General features: G+C 42.0%; 1 protein-coding gene across 1 annotated transcript in view; it reads right to left on the bottom strand.

Moving 5' to 3' along the window:
• Window positions 1-3324: 3324 nt before the first annotated feature.
• Window positions 3325-16403, bottom strand: part of LOC124802719 (dipeptidase 1-like) — a 518352-nt gene continuing 505273 nt past the window's right edge. Inside the window, exon 11 of the mRNA XM_047263687.1 lies at window positions 3325-3520. Coding sequence (XP_047119643.1) covers window positions 3422-3520 — 99 coding nt within the window. The 3' untranslated portion in view covers window positions 3325-3421. The remainder of the gene's footprint in view (window positions 3521-16403) is intronic.

Below are 16403 nucleotides of genomic sequence, written 5' to 3'. Positions count from 1 at the left end.
GGGAAAAAAAAAAAAAAAAAAAACAGTGAGGGAAACTTTGACATTTGATTGAACTTGGCGTGCTTGTTTCGGTCTTGGCTCTCCAGGATAATTCCATTGGGATGATAGGGCTTTGGTTTCTGAGGTCATAACCATAAACTCATGTTTCGTCACCAGTTATGACCCTTTTGAGCAAATCAGGATCATCATTGATGTCATTTAAAAGCTCCTGAGCAATGCTCATGCAACAGTTCTTCTGATCAAAATTGAGAAGTTCTGGAATAAACTTTGCTGAACACATCTCGTGCCCAAAACATCTGAAAAAATTGCATGACATGAGCCAACCAATATGCCAACATCCTTAACAACTTCTCTTATGGTAATTCAATGATTTTCCAAAACAATTTTCTTCACAGCTTCGATGTTATCCTCTGTTGTTGATGTGCTGGGGTGTCCAGAGTGAGGTTCATCATTAACCTCTTCTCGGCCATCTTGGAAGAGCTTGTACCACTTGTAAACATTTTTTTTTACATAAAGCAGACTCACCATATGCCACTGTCAACATTTCAAGTCCTTTAGAGCACTTGATTCCATTTTTCACACAAAATCTGATGCAAATTCTTTGCTCCATTTTTTATAATTATTGAAAACTGCCGAGCACACAAAAAACACTTCTAACCTGTCAAAACCAAATGAAGTATGCTGTACAGTTGAAACTGTGAACATATGTTCAGGACGTGTGTACTAACATAACAAATAAAAAGATCGCTAATGAAGCGTATACTGCCCATGCAATTTGAAAAGTCACCTTGCTTTTTGAACAGCCCTCATATACTTCAACTTGTTCCATAACTTCAAATAGAAAAGTCAGCCTTCAGTTCTACAGAGAGAGAAGTGACATATAGAATTCTAGGTGAATCAAATGTAAACAAAATGATAAACCAGTTAAAAGAAATGGATTGGACTCATGTAATGGATAACAAGGAAACAATTAATAAATGTTTTTCCATTTTCCTGACGGAGATCAAGCACATAGTAGAAATGACATGCCCCTTGGTAACCAAAAGGTACCAGAGTAATATTACTCATAAGCAACAAAATACTAACAAGTGGTAAACCCCACAACTTAACAAACTCAGAATACTGCTGATGATTATGAAAGACAAATCTCATAACAGTGATAGGGACAAGGAAAATTACACAAAAATGAGAAACCTTTACAGATTAGAAATAAAAAATGCTAAGTGTTGTGCAAATGATGAATATATTTTAAATTCTAAAAATAAATGTAAAGCTGCCTGGACTGTCATTAAAAGGGAAACTAATAATACCAATAAAGAAAGGAGTATCCCTATTGACTGCAATATTCTCAATGAATATTTTGTAAATAGCGTCACCACTCCATCCATCAATTCTGCCTCTGATGCAGAAGCATTGCTCACTTGTGCAAAACAGACAAGAAGTGAGAAGTTCACTTGGACCCGAATCACATTAAATGATATTCATAAGTCAATAAACAAATTAAGTAATTCCAAAACAGAAGATTATTATGGACTCAGTAATCTCATAATTAAATGTATAGCAAAAGAAATTGAAATGCCACTTCTCTCACTATCAAACAGAGTACTTGATAAAGGAATATTCCCCCGACTGTCTTAAGCTCACAGTTACATTGCCTGTGTATAAAAAAGGTGAAAGAAACCTCCCAAATAACTACAGACCCATTTCAATAGTACCAATCATATCCAAGTCAGTAGAAAATTGTGTGCATAAGCAGATATACAGGTATTTTGAAACCAACAAAATTTTAAATGAACAACAGTTTGGCTTCAGGTCACGCCTATCACCTGTAAAAGCAGTAGAAGCTTTGGTGAGCAATGTTTATGAAGGGTGTGAAAAAAGGGTATTAATGTCTGGAACACTTATTGACCTAAGTAAAGCATTTGACTTGGTGTCACATGGCATACTCATCAAAAAGTTAAAATACTATGGCATTGAAGATGACACACTCCGTCTATTCAAATCTTATCTAAGTAATAGGTTACAACTTGTATATGCAAATAAGCAGAGATCAGAAATACTCCCTATTGAAAGAAGAATACTCCAAGGCTCTGTTCTTGGACCTTTTCTGTTCATTGTCTATGTTAATGACTTCTCGAATTACATACTGTGTAAGAACATACTATATGCTGACGATATGACATTAATAAGTACAGGAGAGAACTTACAGTGTGTACTGGACAAAAATAGAGAAATGATGCAAATGGCTAATTACTGGTGTCAGGCTAACCAGCTATGCATAAATCAAACAAAAACAGAAGAAATAATATTTAATCTCAAAGTAACTAAAAATGAAAACAAAACAGTGAAATTACTTGGACTAATCATAGACCAAAAGCTCTCATGGGAAGGACACACCAATTATCTACGTAGTAAACTAGCACAATTACTTTTCTTATTGTATAAATTAAGAAACAATGTGAGCAAGCAATTGCTACTCCACTCATACTATGCTTTTTTTCATTCCCAACTGCAATATGGAATATTGCTTTGGGGTAACTCCCCAGGGGCTGAATGTATTTTCAGATGGCAGAAGAAAGCAATCAGGTGCATGGGAGGGTTAGCACCCAGAGAGTCCTGCAGAAATTATTTTAAATCTCTTGGCATAATGACGGTGCCAAGCATGTACATATATGACTGTTTAATATATGCCAGAGAAAATCTGAAAAAATTGAACATGAGATGTGATGTGCATGCACACATTTCAAGAAACAGTCAACTGCTGGACTTGCCTTCCACAAGACTTGCTGTAGTCCATAATAACTATAAGTACTTAAGCATAAAATTTTTCAATAAGTTACCATGCTCAGCTCGTACAGTACCACTAAATAAATATAAGAATACATTGCAAACCTGACTAAAAAACAATGAATTCTATACAACTGAAGAATTCTTAGAATCATCAAAATATATGTTTTACATAAGTTATGAAGAAACTGTATTGATATTATAAAAGCTAGTAATTTACTGTGATTCTTTTCTTATGTGTGTATTTAATTACTGTATAAAACTTTGTTTTGCATAATGCTGAAGAAAAGGTCTTTAGTTCCTTTTCTCCCCTTTCTGTAACTATTTGAATATCGTACTGAAACTAAAACCCTCTGTAAACTTTGATGAAGCCAATTGTATGAAAAATACTGAAAGGCTAATAAAAATATTCTATTCTATTCCCCATTGTTGAAGGTTCTCCTACTCAATTTAAATGAATGAATGAATGGTTCTAGTGCTGTATGAAGCCCATAAATAAAAAAAATATATATATTTTAAAATAAATATGTAATAAAATTATGTAATCACATGTATTTTAATAAAGATTATAAAAGTTTTTGTTCACATATTATGTACAAACATACAAATCACAAAGACACACAACACACACTCCTTATCCATCTGAGCGACAGTTTGTATTATTACCCAAATCAGATGGTGGTATGAGATTTTCATAGGGTTTCACACCTTTTTTGGCCATTTCATCCCTCACCTGAAAACAAAAGAAAAATTATTTTCATATATGTGTCACAATCCACAAGCAGGACAGCAACATGCATAATTCATATGGTCATAAAAACAAAAAATCCAACAATAGGTCTGATACAATATTTTCTCCTCTATTGATGAAATTAACATTTACTCCCTGCACCTTCCCATGTATTCACATTCTATTAACTTATTAAAGTTCGAATTATTGAGCTTAAAAACTTATGACATGTTTTTATTGCATTACAGAAGTGTCTGTTTCATACAGACTGCAGTATGAATTTAATTAATTCACACTGTTTCTTGTATGTAGTTAGTGTCACCATCCTGAAGTTCAGTGTCTTACAAACACAATGTTTTCCACAGATTTTACAAACATATAGAGGGGGCTGCGGTACGTTCTCACAAAACTTATGCTGCTTTCATAGCTGTCATTTGATTCTCGTAGGATATATGGATGACTATACTTACTACAGTTTTAGATAATTTGTATGCAACAAAAATGATTATAATAATTTGATACTAGGTGCTATGTTGCGAAGAAAAGCAAGCTGAGATTACCTATTGCTTCTCCATGCCAGAAGATTTTATCTTACTGGTTGCTGGTAAAAGAGTGAAAAATCTTAGTCAGATGCTCGTGGTATTGTAATATAGAATTTCACAATTCTGTTGCTAATTGCTAATGGTGAATTTTTGAGGAAAGATGCTGCAGAAATGAATTAATGGAGCTTTTCCTGCTACAGTTTAAGAGTACATTTCCCATACAAGAAAGTAATTATGGTTATAGTTTCGAGAAAAAAATTAAACAGGAAGGTGACTTTTAAACTTCTTGTATGTCGTATGTGCTTTTGCAATACAGTAACAACTTATTTAACAACAAAAACAATTATTGAAAAAATTATTTAATTGGACAGATAAAAAATCTACTCACCAAACAGCGGCAGAACAAATACATAAAAGACAGTTGTAATTGGCAAGCTTTCAGAGACAGTGGCTCCCTCTTCAGCCAGAAGGGTTGAAGAAGAACAAAAAGGGATGAAGGAAAAGGACTAGAGAGGTCTAGGAAGAGGGGTAGATTTCAGGAAAGTCACCCAGAACCATAGGTCAGGGGCATGGTTCCGGGTGACTTTCCCGAAATGTACCCGTTTTCCTAGACCTCTCCAGTCCTTTTCGTTCACCCTTCTTCCTTCCCCTTCAACCCCTATGTCTGAAGAAGGAGCCACTGGCTACACAAGCTTGCCAATTACAACTGTCTTTTATGTGTATGTTCTAACGCCACATGATGAGTAGTAACAACTTATTGTTTGATTGCTAAATGATTAAATTTTATTGAACACAGTGACCAACCTCATTCTGTGTTAACGTAAATAACTAGCATTCTGGCCATCTGAATGTCTGTTCCCTTTTGCAGTTTCTTTTTAGGTATGACAATATTGTTTCACAAGGAAATTTACATGTCATTTGTCTATTTCCGATATCAGAAACTTTCATTTCGCTCTCTCTGGAGAGTAAAAGGACTCAGGAATGAGTGCTGGCTGAGACCTGAAGTGGAAAGCTCTGAGATATTTAGTGATCATGGAACATGTCTCAGAAAGACAGGTTAGAGGCCATAGGAGGGGGAGTGTTCATTGCAGTTGACAAAAATATTTTCTCTGTTGAGGTCAAAGTTGTGTGTAGCAGTGAAGTTATTTGGTTGTGTATAACAGGTCTAAATGAAACCAAGTTAATTATTATGTGTTTTTACCAGCCATCCAATGCTGCTGTGACATTTCTAGAGTCATTCCAAGAAAGTCTATTGTCAGTAGCATGTAAATACACAGCTCTTGCATTACTAGCTGGAGGTGACTTTAACTTACCAAATATTGACTGGGATGTCTATTGATTCATTGCAGGGGGTACAGACAGTCAGTCATCTGAAGTACTTTTAGAATACATTTTCTGAACATTGTCTTAAGCAGCTGGTTGGCAGCCCACACACAGTGGCAAGATCTTAGACCTTCTAGCTTCAAATGAGCCAGAGTAATTATGGATAAAGTTTAAGCAGATTGTAAATCATGGTCTGGAGAATTATTAGCAATGAGATTTGGAAATGCTGAGGAAGCAGAGGTTTTTGCACTTTCAGTTCAAAAGAGAACGTGCAAATGACGACAAGCAAAAGTTTGCAGAGCCGGCCGGTGTGGCCGTGCAGTTCTAGGCGCTTCAGTTCGAAACTGCGTGACCGCTACGGTCGCAGGTTCGAATCCTGCCTCGGGCATATATGTGTGTGATGTTCTCAGGTTAGTTGGGTTTAAGTAATTATAAGTTCTAGGGGACTGATGACCACAGATGTTAAGTCCCATAGTGCTCAGAGCCATTTGAACCATTTGAGCCAAAGGTTTGCAGATATTCGTGCATCTATGAAAAGATCTATACACAAAGCATACGACTACTACCACCATCATAAGCAAAGGATATGGCAGAGAACCTGAGAAAATCTGGTCCTATGTGAAATGGCTAAGTGGATCTAAGGCTTCCATAGAGTCACTTGTTGACCAGTCTGGTGTGGCAATTGAAGATAGCAAAATGAAATAATAAGTTTTTAATTTCATGTTCAAGAAATCATTCACACAGGAGTATCATACAAACAAACTGATGTTTGATCATTGAACAGTCTCCTGCATGGATGACATAATAATAAGCATCCCTGGCATAGAGAAACATCTGAAGGAGTTGAAAACAAATAAGTCACCAGGTTTGGATGCAACCCCAATTCAGTTCTCGAAGAGTACTCTATGCATTGGCCTCTTACTTAGCTTGAATTTATTGTAAATTTCTCACCCAGAACAAAGCCCCAAGCGACTGGAAAACAGTGCAGATAACTCCTGTGTATATGCACAGCTAAAGAACGGACCCGCAAAATTACAGACCAATATCTCCAAAATTGGTTTGCTGCAGGATCCTTGACCATATATGATAAATTTTATCCAGACTGAGAAGCTTAATGTCCACAAATCTGTGTTGTTTTAGGAAGCATTGCTCGTGCAAAATTCAGCTTGCCCTTTCCTCACATGATATATTGCAAACTATGGATGAAGGTAACAGGTAAGTTCCTTGATTTCTGGAAAGCGTTGGACGTGGTGCTCCATTGCAGGCTGTTAAAGATGCGAGCATATAGAATGGGTTCACAGATATGTGAGTGGCTCAATGACTTCTAAAAGTTTAGAACCCAGTATATTGTCCTCGACAGTGAGTGTTCATCAGAGACAAGGGTATCATCAGCAGTACCCCATGGAAATGTGATAGGGCCACTACTATTCTCTGTATACATATATGATTTGGTGGACAGAGAAGGCAGCGGTCTGTGGTTGTTTGCTATTGCTGTGGTATATGATAAGGTGTCAAAGTTGAGTGACTATAGGAGGATACAAGATGACTTGGACAAAATTTCTAGTTAATGTGATAAATGGCAACTAGCTCTAAATTTAGAAAAATCTAAGTTAATGCAGATGAGTAGGAAACCAAATCTGTAATGTTTCTGACACAGTCACGCCATTTAAATATATGAGTGTAACATTGCAAATGATATGAAATGGAATGAGTTTATAACGATTGTGGTATGAAAGGTGAGTGGTCAACTTCAGTTTATTGGGAGAATTCTAGGAAAGTGTGGTTCATCTGTAAAGGAGACTGCACATAGGATACTAGTGCAAACTGTTGTTGAGTACTGCTTGACTGTTTGAGATCCGAACCAGGTTGGATTAAAGGAAGACATTGAAGCAATTCAGAGGCATGCTGCTATATTTGGTAGGTCTGAACAACATGCAAGTGGTATGGAGATGCTTTGTGAATTCAAATGGGAATCCCTGGAGGACAGGTAACGTTCTTCTTGAGGAACGCTATTGAGAAAATTTAGAGAATTGGCTTTTGAAGCTGACTGCAGAACGATTCAATTGTCTCTAACATACATAGGGCATAAGGACCATGATGATAAGATACAAGAAATTAGTGCTCATACAGATGTATATAGACACTCATTTTTCCCTCACTCTATTTGCAAGTGGAACAAGAAAGAAAATGACTTGCAGTGGTACAGGGTACCCTCAACCATACAGCTTAAGGTGGAGTGTGGAGTATCGATGTGAATGTAGATATATATTAAGAATGAAGGAAGTCCCTCTTTTTAATTCAGAATAATCTTGTGATAATTTAAGTTTCAGAATAGAAACAGGAAACCAATAATGACAAAATAACATCAGTTGATTATTCACTTACAGACAAACTATGAGGATGGAGCATGAGAGAGTGAGAGCAAGAGGGGGAGACAGACAGACAGACAGAGAGAGAGAGAGAGAGAGAGAGAGAGAGAGAGAGAGAGAGAGAGAGAGAGAGAGATGACGGATCAGAAGAGGATGAGAGTGCAAAATGGTGAAATAGGAAAGGGGTGATCCCAACTATGGTGATTAATGAAGATTTTGGCCAAAAGGTTCACAGAGAATGGGAGAGTGTGCAATTCAGAAAAGGTGGTGCTGGAACGGATGACTTAAAATCACAAGTGTTGAAATTGTTGATATTGTGGTAAGCAACAAGTTCTGCAATGACATGGTTGAATTTGCAGTTACTCACAGTTTGACAGTAGCAATTTGGCAAGGGGAGCTATGGTCAATGACTAGTTCATCGTATGGATGGGTTTGTTGAGGTGGATAAAAGAGAATGACTCTTGAAGTATGTTTCTGGAGTAGATGACCTTAATATTGTCAGTCTACAAAGGGTCTGACTGACAGGGTTATCAATATATCAAGGCAAGTACCACTGCCCACTGCCAGATGCAGCTCACACATATGTCAAGTCTGTATGTGGGGAAGTTATTCAATAATGGATGTCAAAATAGAGGTGCAATCTGTAACTGGCATTTCTGCTTCAGTCAGAGGTTTCTAGTATCTGTATATACCTGATATCCCTCCAACACAGTCCAGAAAGTTTGGCTACGAAGACATCTGGACAATAGCTACCCAACACCAAACTTTTGAAAGAACTGAAGAAACCCGAACTTTTGATCTACACATCTTAAACCACTATTTCTACAAATAGAAGTTAAAACCAAGCTCAAATAAAACAAAAGTTCCATGTTTTCGTCTGTCCAATAGATTGGCACACAGAGCCCTCAATGTCTATTTTGAAGGAGAGAAACTTAATCATAATTGTAGTATCATTGCCACAGATACTACTACAATGCCGCGCCAACAAAACGTTGGCAGCCCGTTGTCTGCCGAGCACAGCGCACTCTAGCGGGCAGTGCAGCTCGATGGAACTGGAGTGTGCCTTGTTCACTACTTACCTAGATTTCAACCTAGGCAGACACACTTTCATAATCAGCCCTCAGCCAGTTCAATAATGTTTGCATTGATTCTCTGAGGAGGGCCCATCAGGCTTAGTCCCTGAGAATATGTTGTATTAGTTCATGGTATTCCATGTTACAAGACTGTCAGTTCATAGCTGCAACTGCAGTTCTACAAACTACTGAAGATAAGTAATTTCACTGTACTATGTGTTTCTTGAATAATAATCCTCCTCTCTAACAGTGTGCCGTACCGCATATTATTGCAACCTGGACTCCTTCAGCTCCTATCAACTCGGCCTCCTACTTATTTGCACTTAGTAACGAGCTAAAAACACCCACGTGTTTTGTGCTTCTAAACAGTGAGACACAATAAATAAAATGACAATGAGTCTGGTCCCTTACTTCCGAGTTCATTAAACTAGCTGCAATTCTGGTTCTTTGCTTCCATGTTTGTCCACTTAGTTTTACCTAGGTTGGCAACGTGCTTTCGCTCTGTGGACACTTACTTGCTTGCTTTTCTGGTTTGCCCTCGTCTGCGGTACGGTAGTTGCTACCCACTTCATGGATTTGCTGCTTCCTGTTTGTTGCACCATGGCTTCGGAAAGAGAACAACCTTCGCTACCTGAGCTTTTACAATTTCAGACACAGCAGATGACACAGTTGCTCACAGTGATGCAAGGACTTGTGACCATACAGACTACAGTGGTGCAAGCAAACACGCTGCCGCAGCTGGCACCCCCGGCGCCTACACCACCAACACCAGCACCGCCGTTCCAATGCTTCAACCCTGACACGGAACATTGGGACAAGTACCGTGCACAGCTTGAAGCACACTACGAGGCCTATCAAATTCCAAGTAATGCGCGGCTGCCTTTCCTTCTTGTTCACGCGGGTGTGGAACTGTACCGTGTGTTAGCGAAACTCTTCCCCGCCTCCCGCCCGGAAGAACAGTTGTATGATGACGTGCTCCGCAAGTTGGACGCACATTACAAGGACAGTGTCAATGTCATTGCTGTGCGTTATAAGTTTTTTTGCCTGCGGCGTGCGTGAAACTGGTCAGACTAACCGCTCGTGGATTGGAGACTTGCAAGGGCTTACTTCAGATTGTGACTTTCAGTGTGCCTGCTGACTGTCCTATTCAGATGTAATGGTCAGAGACGCTATCGTGCAAAATGTGACGGACCATTGCCTCTGAGAACAGATCCTCAAATTTAAGAACCCTACTTTGCAAGAAGTGTTAGTTTTGCTGGATTGCCAGGATACGTTGGAGAGGGCAAATTCCGCGTTCGATGCAACGCCAGGCATGTGCGCGGTTAGTGCTTCTCACAACGGGCCCATGCACTCCGCTTTGCCGCAGCCAGCTCTGCCGTACAGCCAGCAGGTGCGTAAACAATTTGCTAACCATGCTTCCGCACCTAGACTCAAATCTTGCCCTAAGTGTTTTAGTGCTCAGCCCCGAGACATGTGCCCTTCCCGTCGGGCTTAGTGTTTTCTCTGTAACAAAATGGGTCATGTGCAAGCCATGTGTTCTAAATGGAACACTCACCCCCACATGTCAGGTTTGGGTAATTCACAGTGGCATCACCACAACAGCTCTCACCGTGGAACTGACTGAGTAACCTATGGATGTTAATGCTATTTTTGAACGGGCTTCTACGCCACGAGCGTCTCCCAAAAGTCAGGTGCCTAGCCACACTTCCTCAGACACTCTCATTCGCATTGAGCACGGTGCACGCAAACTGTTTGTGACTCTCCGCATTGCTGGATGTGCTGTGCGTTTGCAGTTAGATACTGGTGCTTCGGTCTCTTTACTGAATCACAAGACATATGCATTGCTTGGCTCACTGCCGCTCTGCCACTCACTTTCCAAACTGACTGCTTTCACAGGACGAGAAATTTTGGTGCTTGGTGTGTGTAGTGTACAGGCCACATACGGTGCCACCACCAGAACAGTGACTTTCCACGTTGTTCAATTGCGTGATGCTACAAACATTTTCGGACTGGATGCATTTGAACTTTTTGGCGCCTTGGTGAAAGACAATGTCCTGTCCGTCTCAGCTAGTGACCATAATTACAGTGTTGACTCCCTTTGTGTGTCATTTAGTGAACTTTTCTCCGATGGCTTGGGCTGCGCTTCTAACTTTGCTGCGCATGTTATAGTTAGAGACAATGCTATACCTGTGTGCCGGCGTGCTAGCCCGGTACCGCATGTGCAACACGACGCTGTAGCTGCAGAACTCATGCATTTGAAAGACGTTGGGGTAATAGAAGCTGTGTCTGCCTCACCCTGGGCGTCATCAATAGTGTGTGTTAAGAAACCTAATGGTCGACTCCGTAAGAAACCTAATGCCGCATTTTTGCAGATTTTAAGTCCACAGTGAATCTCCAGACTGTTGTTGCTACTTTTCCTTTGCCACGCCCTGAGAACATATTTGATAAGTTGGGCGCAGGAAAGTATTTTATATGATTGATTTGAGAGACACGTACTTCCAGATTCTGCTTGATGACTCATTGCAGCGCTACTTTGTCATAAACACTCACCTGGGACTTTTCAAGTTTTGCCGACTTCCTTTTGGTTGTGCTTTGGCGCCAGCTATTTTTCAGTCATATTTGCAGCAATTGTGTGCTATGGTTCCAGGGTGCTCTAATTATCTGTACGATATTGTAGTGTTGGGTCACACCCCTGAAGAACATTTGCAGAACTTGAAAACTTTGTTTAGTGGCCTTTCACAGGCTGGTCTCAAATGTAACAAGAACAAGTGCAAGTTTTTTTGGACTGAGATAGAATACTTAGGCCATGTGATTAATGGACAGGGTATCCACCCCTCACCATTGCATCTCTGTGCGATCAGAGACTTGCTGGCGCCTATGAACTTGAAGGAACTCCAATCTATGTTGGGAAAAATTACTTATTATATTCGCTTCATTCCTAACGCTGCTCAGATAGCAGCACCTTTGCATTGCCTTCGGCGTAAGAGTGTGCCTTTTGTGTGGTCTTCGGAGTGTCATGCTGCTTTCCGCCAGCTCAAATCTGCATTGCTCAGTGATCAATGTTTGATTTCTTTTGATCCCTCCCGGCCTGTGGTTCTGGCTGTTGATGCGTCTTAGCATGGCATCGGCGCAGATCTCTGACACTGTGTATATTCGGTCGATCACCCAATCGCATGTGCCTCGAAATTGCACAATTCGGCGCAACAAAACTAGTCTCAGATAGAAAAGGAAGCTCTAACTATTGTCTATGAAGTCGCGAAGTTCCACGATTTTTTGTACAGTTGGAAGTTCTATCTGGTTACCGGTTCCACCTGTCTGAGCCCGTTCCAGCCTGTATGGCACAGAAATTGCAACGTTGGGCAGTGTTTCTGTCCAACTACAATTATGAAATTTTGCATCGGCCTACGGCTCAACATGGCAATGCTGACGTGTTGTCTCGTCTTCCTATTGGTCCGGACGACGCCTTTGACTCCTCCGAAGTGTCATGCCTCTATGGTGAGTCACAAGACGCAGAGTTTGCTGATGGTTTTCCGGTCGACTTCCGTTGTATTGCTTTCGCGACGGGCGCTGACGCTTCTCTATGCCTAGTTTTGCAGTACATCCATACGCAATGGCCGCCGTCTGCTTCACAAATTCCTGACCACCTAGTAAGGTATTATTTTGCACAATGCCATAGTTTGTCAGTTCAGCACGGTGTTCTATTACTCCGAATGGAAAATTATCAATCCTGTGTCATGGTACCTTGTTCTCTGAAGTCGGAAATTCTCTGCCTTCTCCATGTTGGTCACTGGGGTATTGTGTGGATGAAACAGCTTGCTCGACGTCATTGCACCTGGATTGGTATTGATCGTGACAATGAAGATTTGCTCACTACTTGTCAGTCTTGCGCGGAGCATCAATCTGCTCCCCACTAACAGTTCTTTGCGTAGCCGACTCCTAATGAGCTTTGGCAGCATCTCAATGTTGATTTCATGGGTCCGTTCTGGGACGCCCACTGGTTGATTGTTATTGATGCTTACAGCAACTTCCCCTTTGTTGTCCCGATGGTTTCCACTACCTCGGCGAGTACCATTCGGACGTTGATGTCGATTTTCTGTCTGGAGGGTCTGCCGGAAGTGCCTGTCTCCGACAGCAGTCCCCAGTTTGTCTCCAAGCAATTTGAAACATTTTGTGCTGTCAATGGACCTCGCCATCTGACTACCACCCCATTCCACCTGCACCCGCAGTCGAACGGCGAGGCTGAACGGTTCGTCCCAATGTTCAAATCACAGTTGACTAAGTTGCACGCCCCATTCTCATGAGCGTGCTCTTTGGACCTTTTTGTCGTCTTACCGCTCCCATCCGTGTGGTACTCACTCCCCAGCTGCATTGCTTCATGGTCACACCCGCAGGTCACTTTTGCAGTTACTGCGGCCTCCTTCGCCACTCGCTTCCGCTGTGTCGCCTCCTTCCGGCTTCATGCCGCACGCTATGGTCTTCTACAGAGTTTTTACGGGCAGGCAGCGTTGGAACCAGGGGCACATCATTTGCTCACTTGGCTGCGCTCTGTATCTTGTTTCTGATCCGTCCGGCTTGGTCAAGCGGCACAGGAACCAGCTAAGGTTGTGCTGCCTTCCGGTTTCTGCTGCCCCCTCTTTGTCAGCAGATGCTGACATCTTGCAGTCTCCCTCGGAGCCTGCACCACTGTCATGGCTGGCACACTCCTCTGGTGTGGCCACTGCGCATACGCTGTCACTAGGTCCACCGCCGGCTAAGGCTTCCACCTCGCCGGTCACTCTGCCGCACACTGCCGCTGCGGCATCGCCCCCATTGCCCATGGACGTTGAGCTCTCCCCATCCCCTTCGGGCCTACCTGGGGGTAGTGTGCAGTCTGAGGAGGATTTTGAACTGGGTTTTTCCCTCACTCCCTCACGTGAATGCGGGACCGCAGGCGGGCAGTCATCCCGGGCAGTCCCTCTGTCTGCCCCCTCAGTTCTGCTGCCCCCGCGAACCTCCTCCCGATGTCACAAGCCTTATTCCACGATGCCACGACATTTTTTTTTTTGAGGGGGGGGGGAGGGGTGTAGTATCATTGCTACAGGAACTACTACAATGCCACGCCAACACAAGGTTGGCAGCCCGCCGTCTGCCGAGCACAGTGCACTCTAGCGGGCTGTGCAGCTCGATGGAACTGGAGTGTGCCTCGTTCACTTCTAACCTAGATTTCAACCTAGGCAATGTTTGCATTGATTCTCTGAGGAGGGCCCATCAGGCTTAGTCCCTGAGAACATGTTGTATTAGTTCATGGTATTCTATGTTCCGAGATTGTCAGTTCATAGCTGCAGCCGCAGTCCTACAAACTACTGAAGATAAGTAATTTCATTGTACTATGTGTTTCTTGAATAATAATCCTTCTTTCTAACAGTGTCCCATGCTGCATATTATTGCAACCTGGACTCCTTCAGCTCCTATCAACTTTGCCTCCTACTTATTTGCATTTAGTTGGTTGGTTGGTTGGTTGTTTGGGGAAGGAGACCAGACATTGTGGTCATCGGTCTCATCGGATTAGGGAAGGATGGGGAAGGAAGTCGGCCGTGCCCTTTCAGAGGAACCAACCTGGCATTTGCCTGGAGTGATTTAGGGAAATCACGGAAAACCTAAATCAGGATGGCCGGATGCCGGATTGAACCGTTGTCCTCCCGAATGCGAGTCTAGTGTCTAACCACTGCACCACCTCGCTCGGCTGCATTTAGTAACGAGCTGAAAACACCCATGCATTTTGTGCCTCTAAACAGTGAGACACAATAATAATATACACTCAAAATACCTCGGTATCACATTAGATAAGACACTTTCTTTTAAGGAGCACTTGACATGAACATCTGCTAAGCTCAAAAACAGAAACATCATTCTCCATAAACTTTACAGCTCTCACTGGGGATTATCAGCAGACACTCTCCAGGTATCAGCACTTGGTTTGGCATACTCAGCAGCAGAGTACTGTGTGCTTGTCTGGCTTAATAGTCCACATGTAAAAAAGATAAATGTATAACTTAACAAGGCCATGCGCGTTGTTAGTGGGTCAATACGATCCTTTCCCACATACTGACTACCTGTCTTGAGCCACACTTCACCTCCTGATATCAGACAGAAGAGCACACTACTGCACAAATACCAGAAAATTGTTAATAACACTGCCCTTCCAATAGTGGATGATGTATTCCCTACAGAGCGAAAAAGACTACGATCAAGACATCTCACTCTCATCACAGCCAGGTCTCTCATGGAAACTGAATTCAATCCCATCAATGAATGGAAATGCTGCTGGCAACAAAAATGTTTCCCACAATGCCTGAAGCAGCTCTGCATCCAGAGCTGTTGTTATTTGTGGTATTTTATGCTGGACAGCTGTGCTTAAATGTTGACGTGTAGTAATGTGAAATCTTTAAAAAAGTATTACCATACAATATATAAATAAATAAATGGATCTATTAGCCGGGTGGAGATCAATGTCTGAATGTAATTTGAAGAAATCTTGGGTACCCAGCTGGTTCATATCATAATTACTCCACCATATATTCGCAAACAGGCTTGTTGTCATCTTCAGCTGCTCCCTGATGTCTGCTGCTCTGCTCCTGTCAGTGTGCTTTAAATGCTGGCCATTATACCCTCCACTGCTCCACTCCTACTGCTATCCATGCAGCTGCCATGACAGTGGTGGTGGTGGGTGGTGGTGGTGGTGGTGGTGGTGGTGCGAAGCTCCAAACTCTGGTCTCCAGTGTCCACACTATTGCTGTCAGGTGTGGACCATTCCATGGGGGTATGGATTTTTTTTTTTTTTTTTTTTTTTTGTTCTGCCCCCACACCCTCCTGGCTCAGTGTAGTGTTCCATGCCTGACTGTTAACTAGACCATCTTAGACTGATTTCAATTGTCTCTTTATTCACACAATCCCAGAAGGTGGAATATTGCCCGAGTAATTTGGTGTTATTGTAGGCCAGAGTATGGCCAGTTTTTACACTGTAGTCAGCCACGGCTGATTTGTTGGTCTGGTGTGATTCAGTGTGGCATCCCTGTTTACGACACCTCTCTCCTATTGTGCAAACATTTTCCCCAATGTTTGGTAGACTCCTGGTTTGTGCAGGCCTACATCATCCTTCATTGAGTCTAGCTGTGTTGATGTTTCTATCATTACACAAACAACATGTTTGTCATCTGGTCTCATGGACGGAATAGCTGAAGTGAATTTCTCAGTCACCCGAATTCGCAGCAGTTACCATGGAGGTGGAACAGGATGGTGCCCTCCCATTTCTAGATGTTTCAGTGAAATGGAAACCAGATGGCAAGCTGGGACACTGAGCGTACAAAAAACCAATACACACTAATCTGTATCTGCATGTCTCCAGCAGTCACCACAACTCCCAGAGTGAAGGCGTTTTACATACAATTTTCACAGGGCACAATCCATCCATGACCAAGACAAACTTCCAACTGATCTGAAGAATGTCGAGACAAGATTCTGGAAAAATAGTTACAGCAGCAAGCAGGTAAGGTGTGCCTTTAGGCAACAGCAGGATGAAAAAAAAGTAGAGCACATCCCG

Source organism: Schistocerca piceifrons, chromosome 6, assembly GCF_021461385.2.
Source record: "Schistocerca piceifrons isolate TAMUIC-IGC-003096 chromosome 6, iqSchPice1.1, whole genome shotgun sequence".
NCBI classification, from domain to species: domain Eukaryota; kingdom Metazoa; phylum Arthropoda; class Insecta; order Orthoptera; family Acrididae; genus Schistocerca; species Schistocerca piceifrons.
The sequence above is the reverse complement of the archived record's forward strand: the minus strand, read 5'-3'. Positions and strand labels throughout refer to the sequence as shown.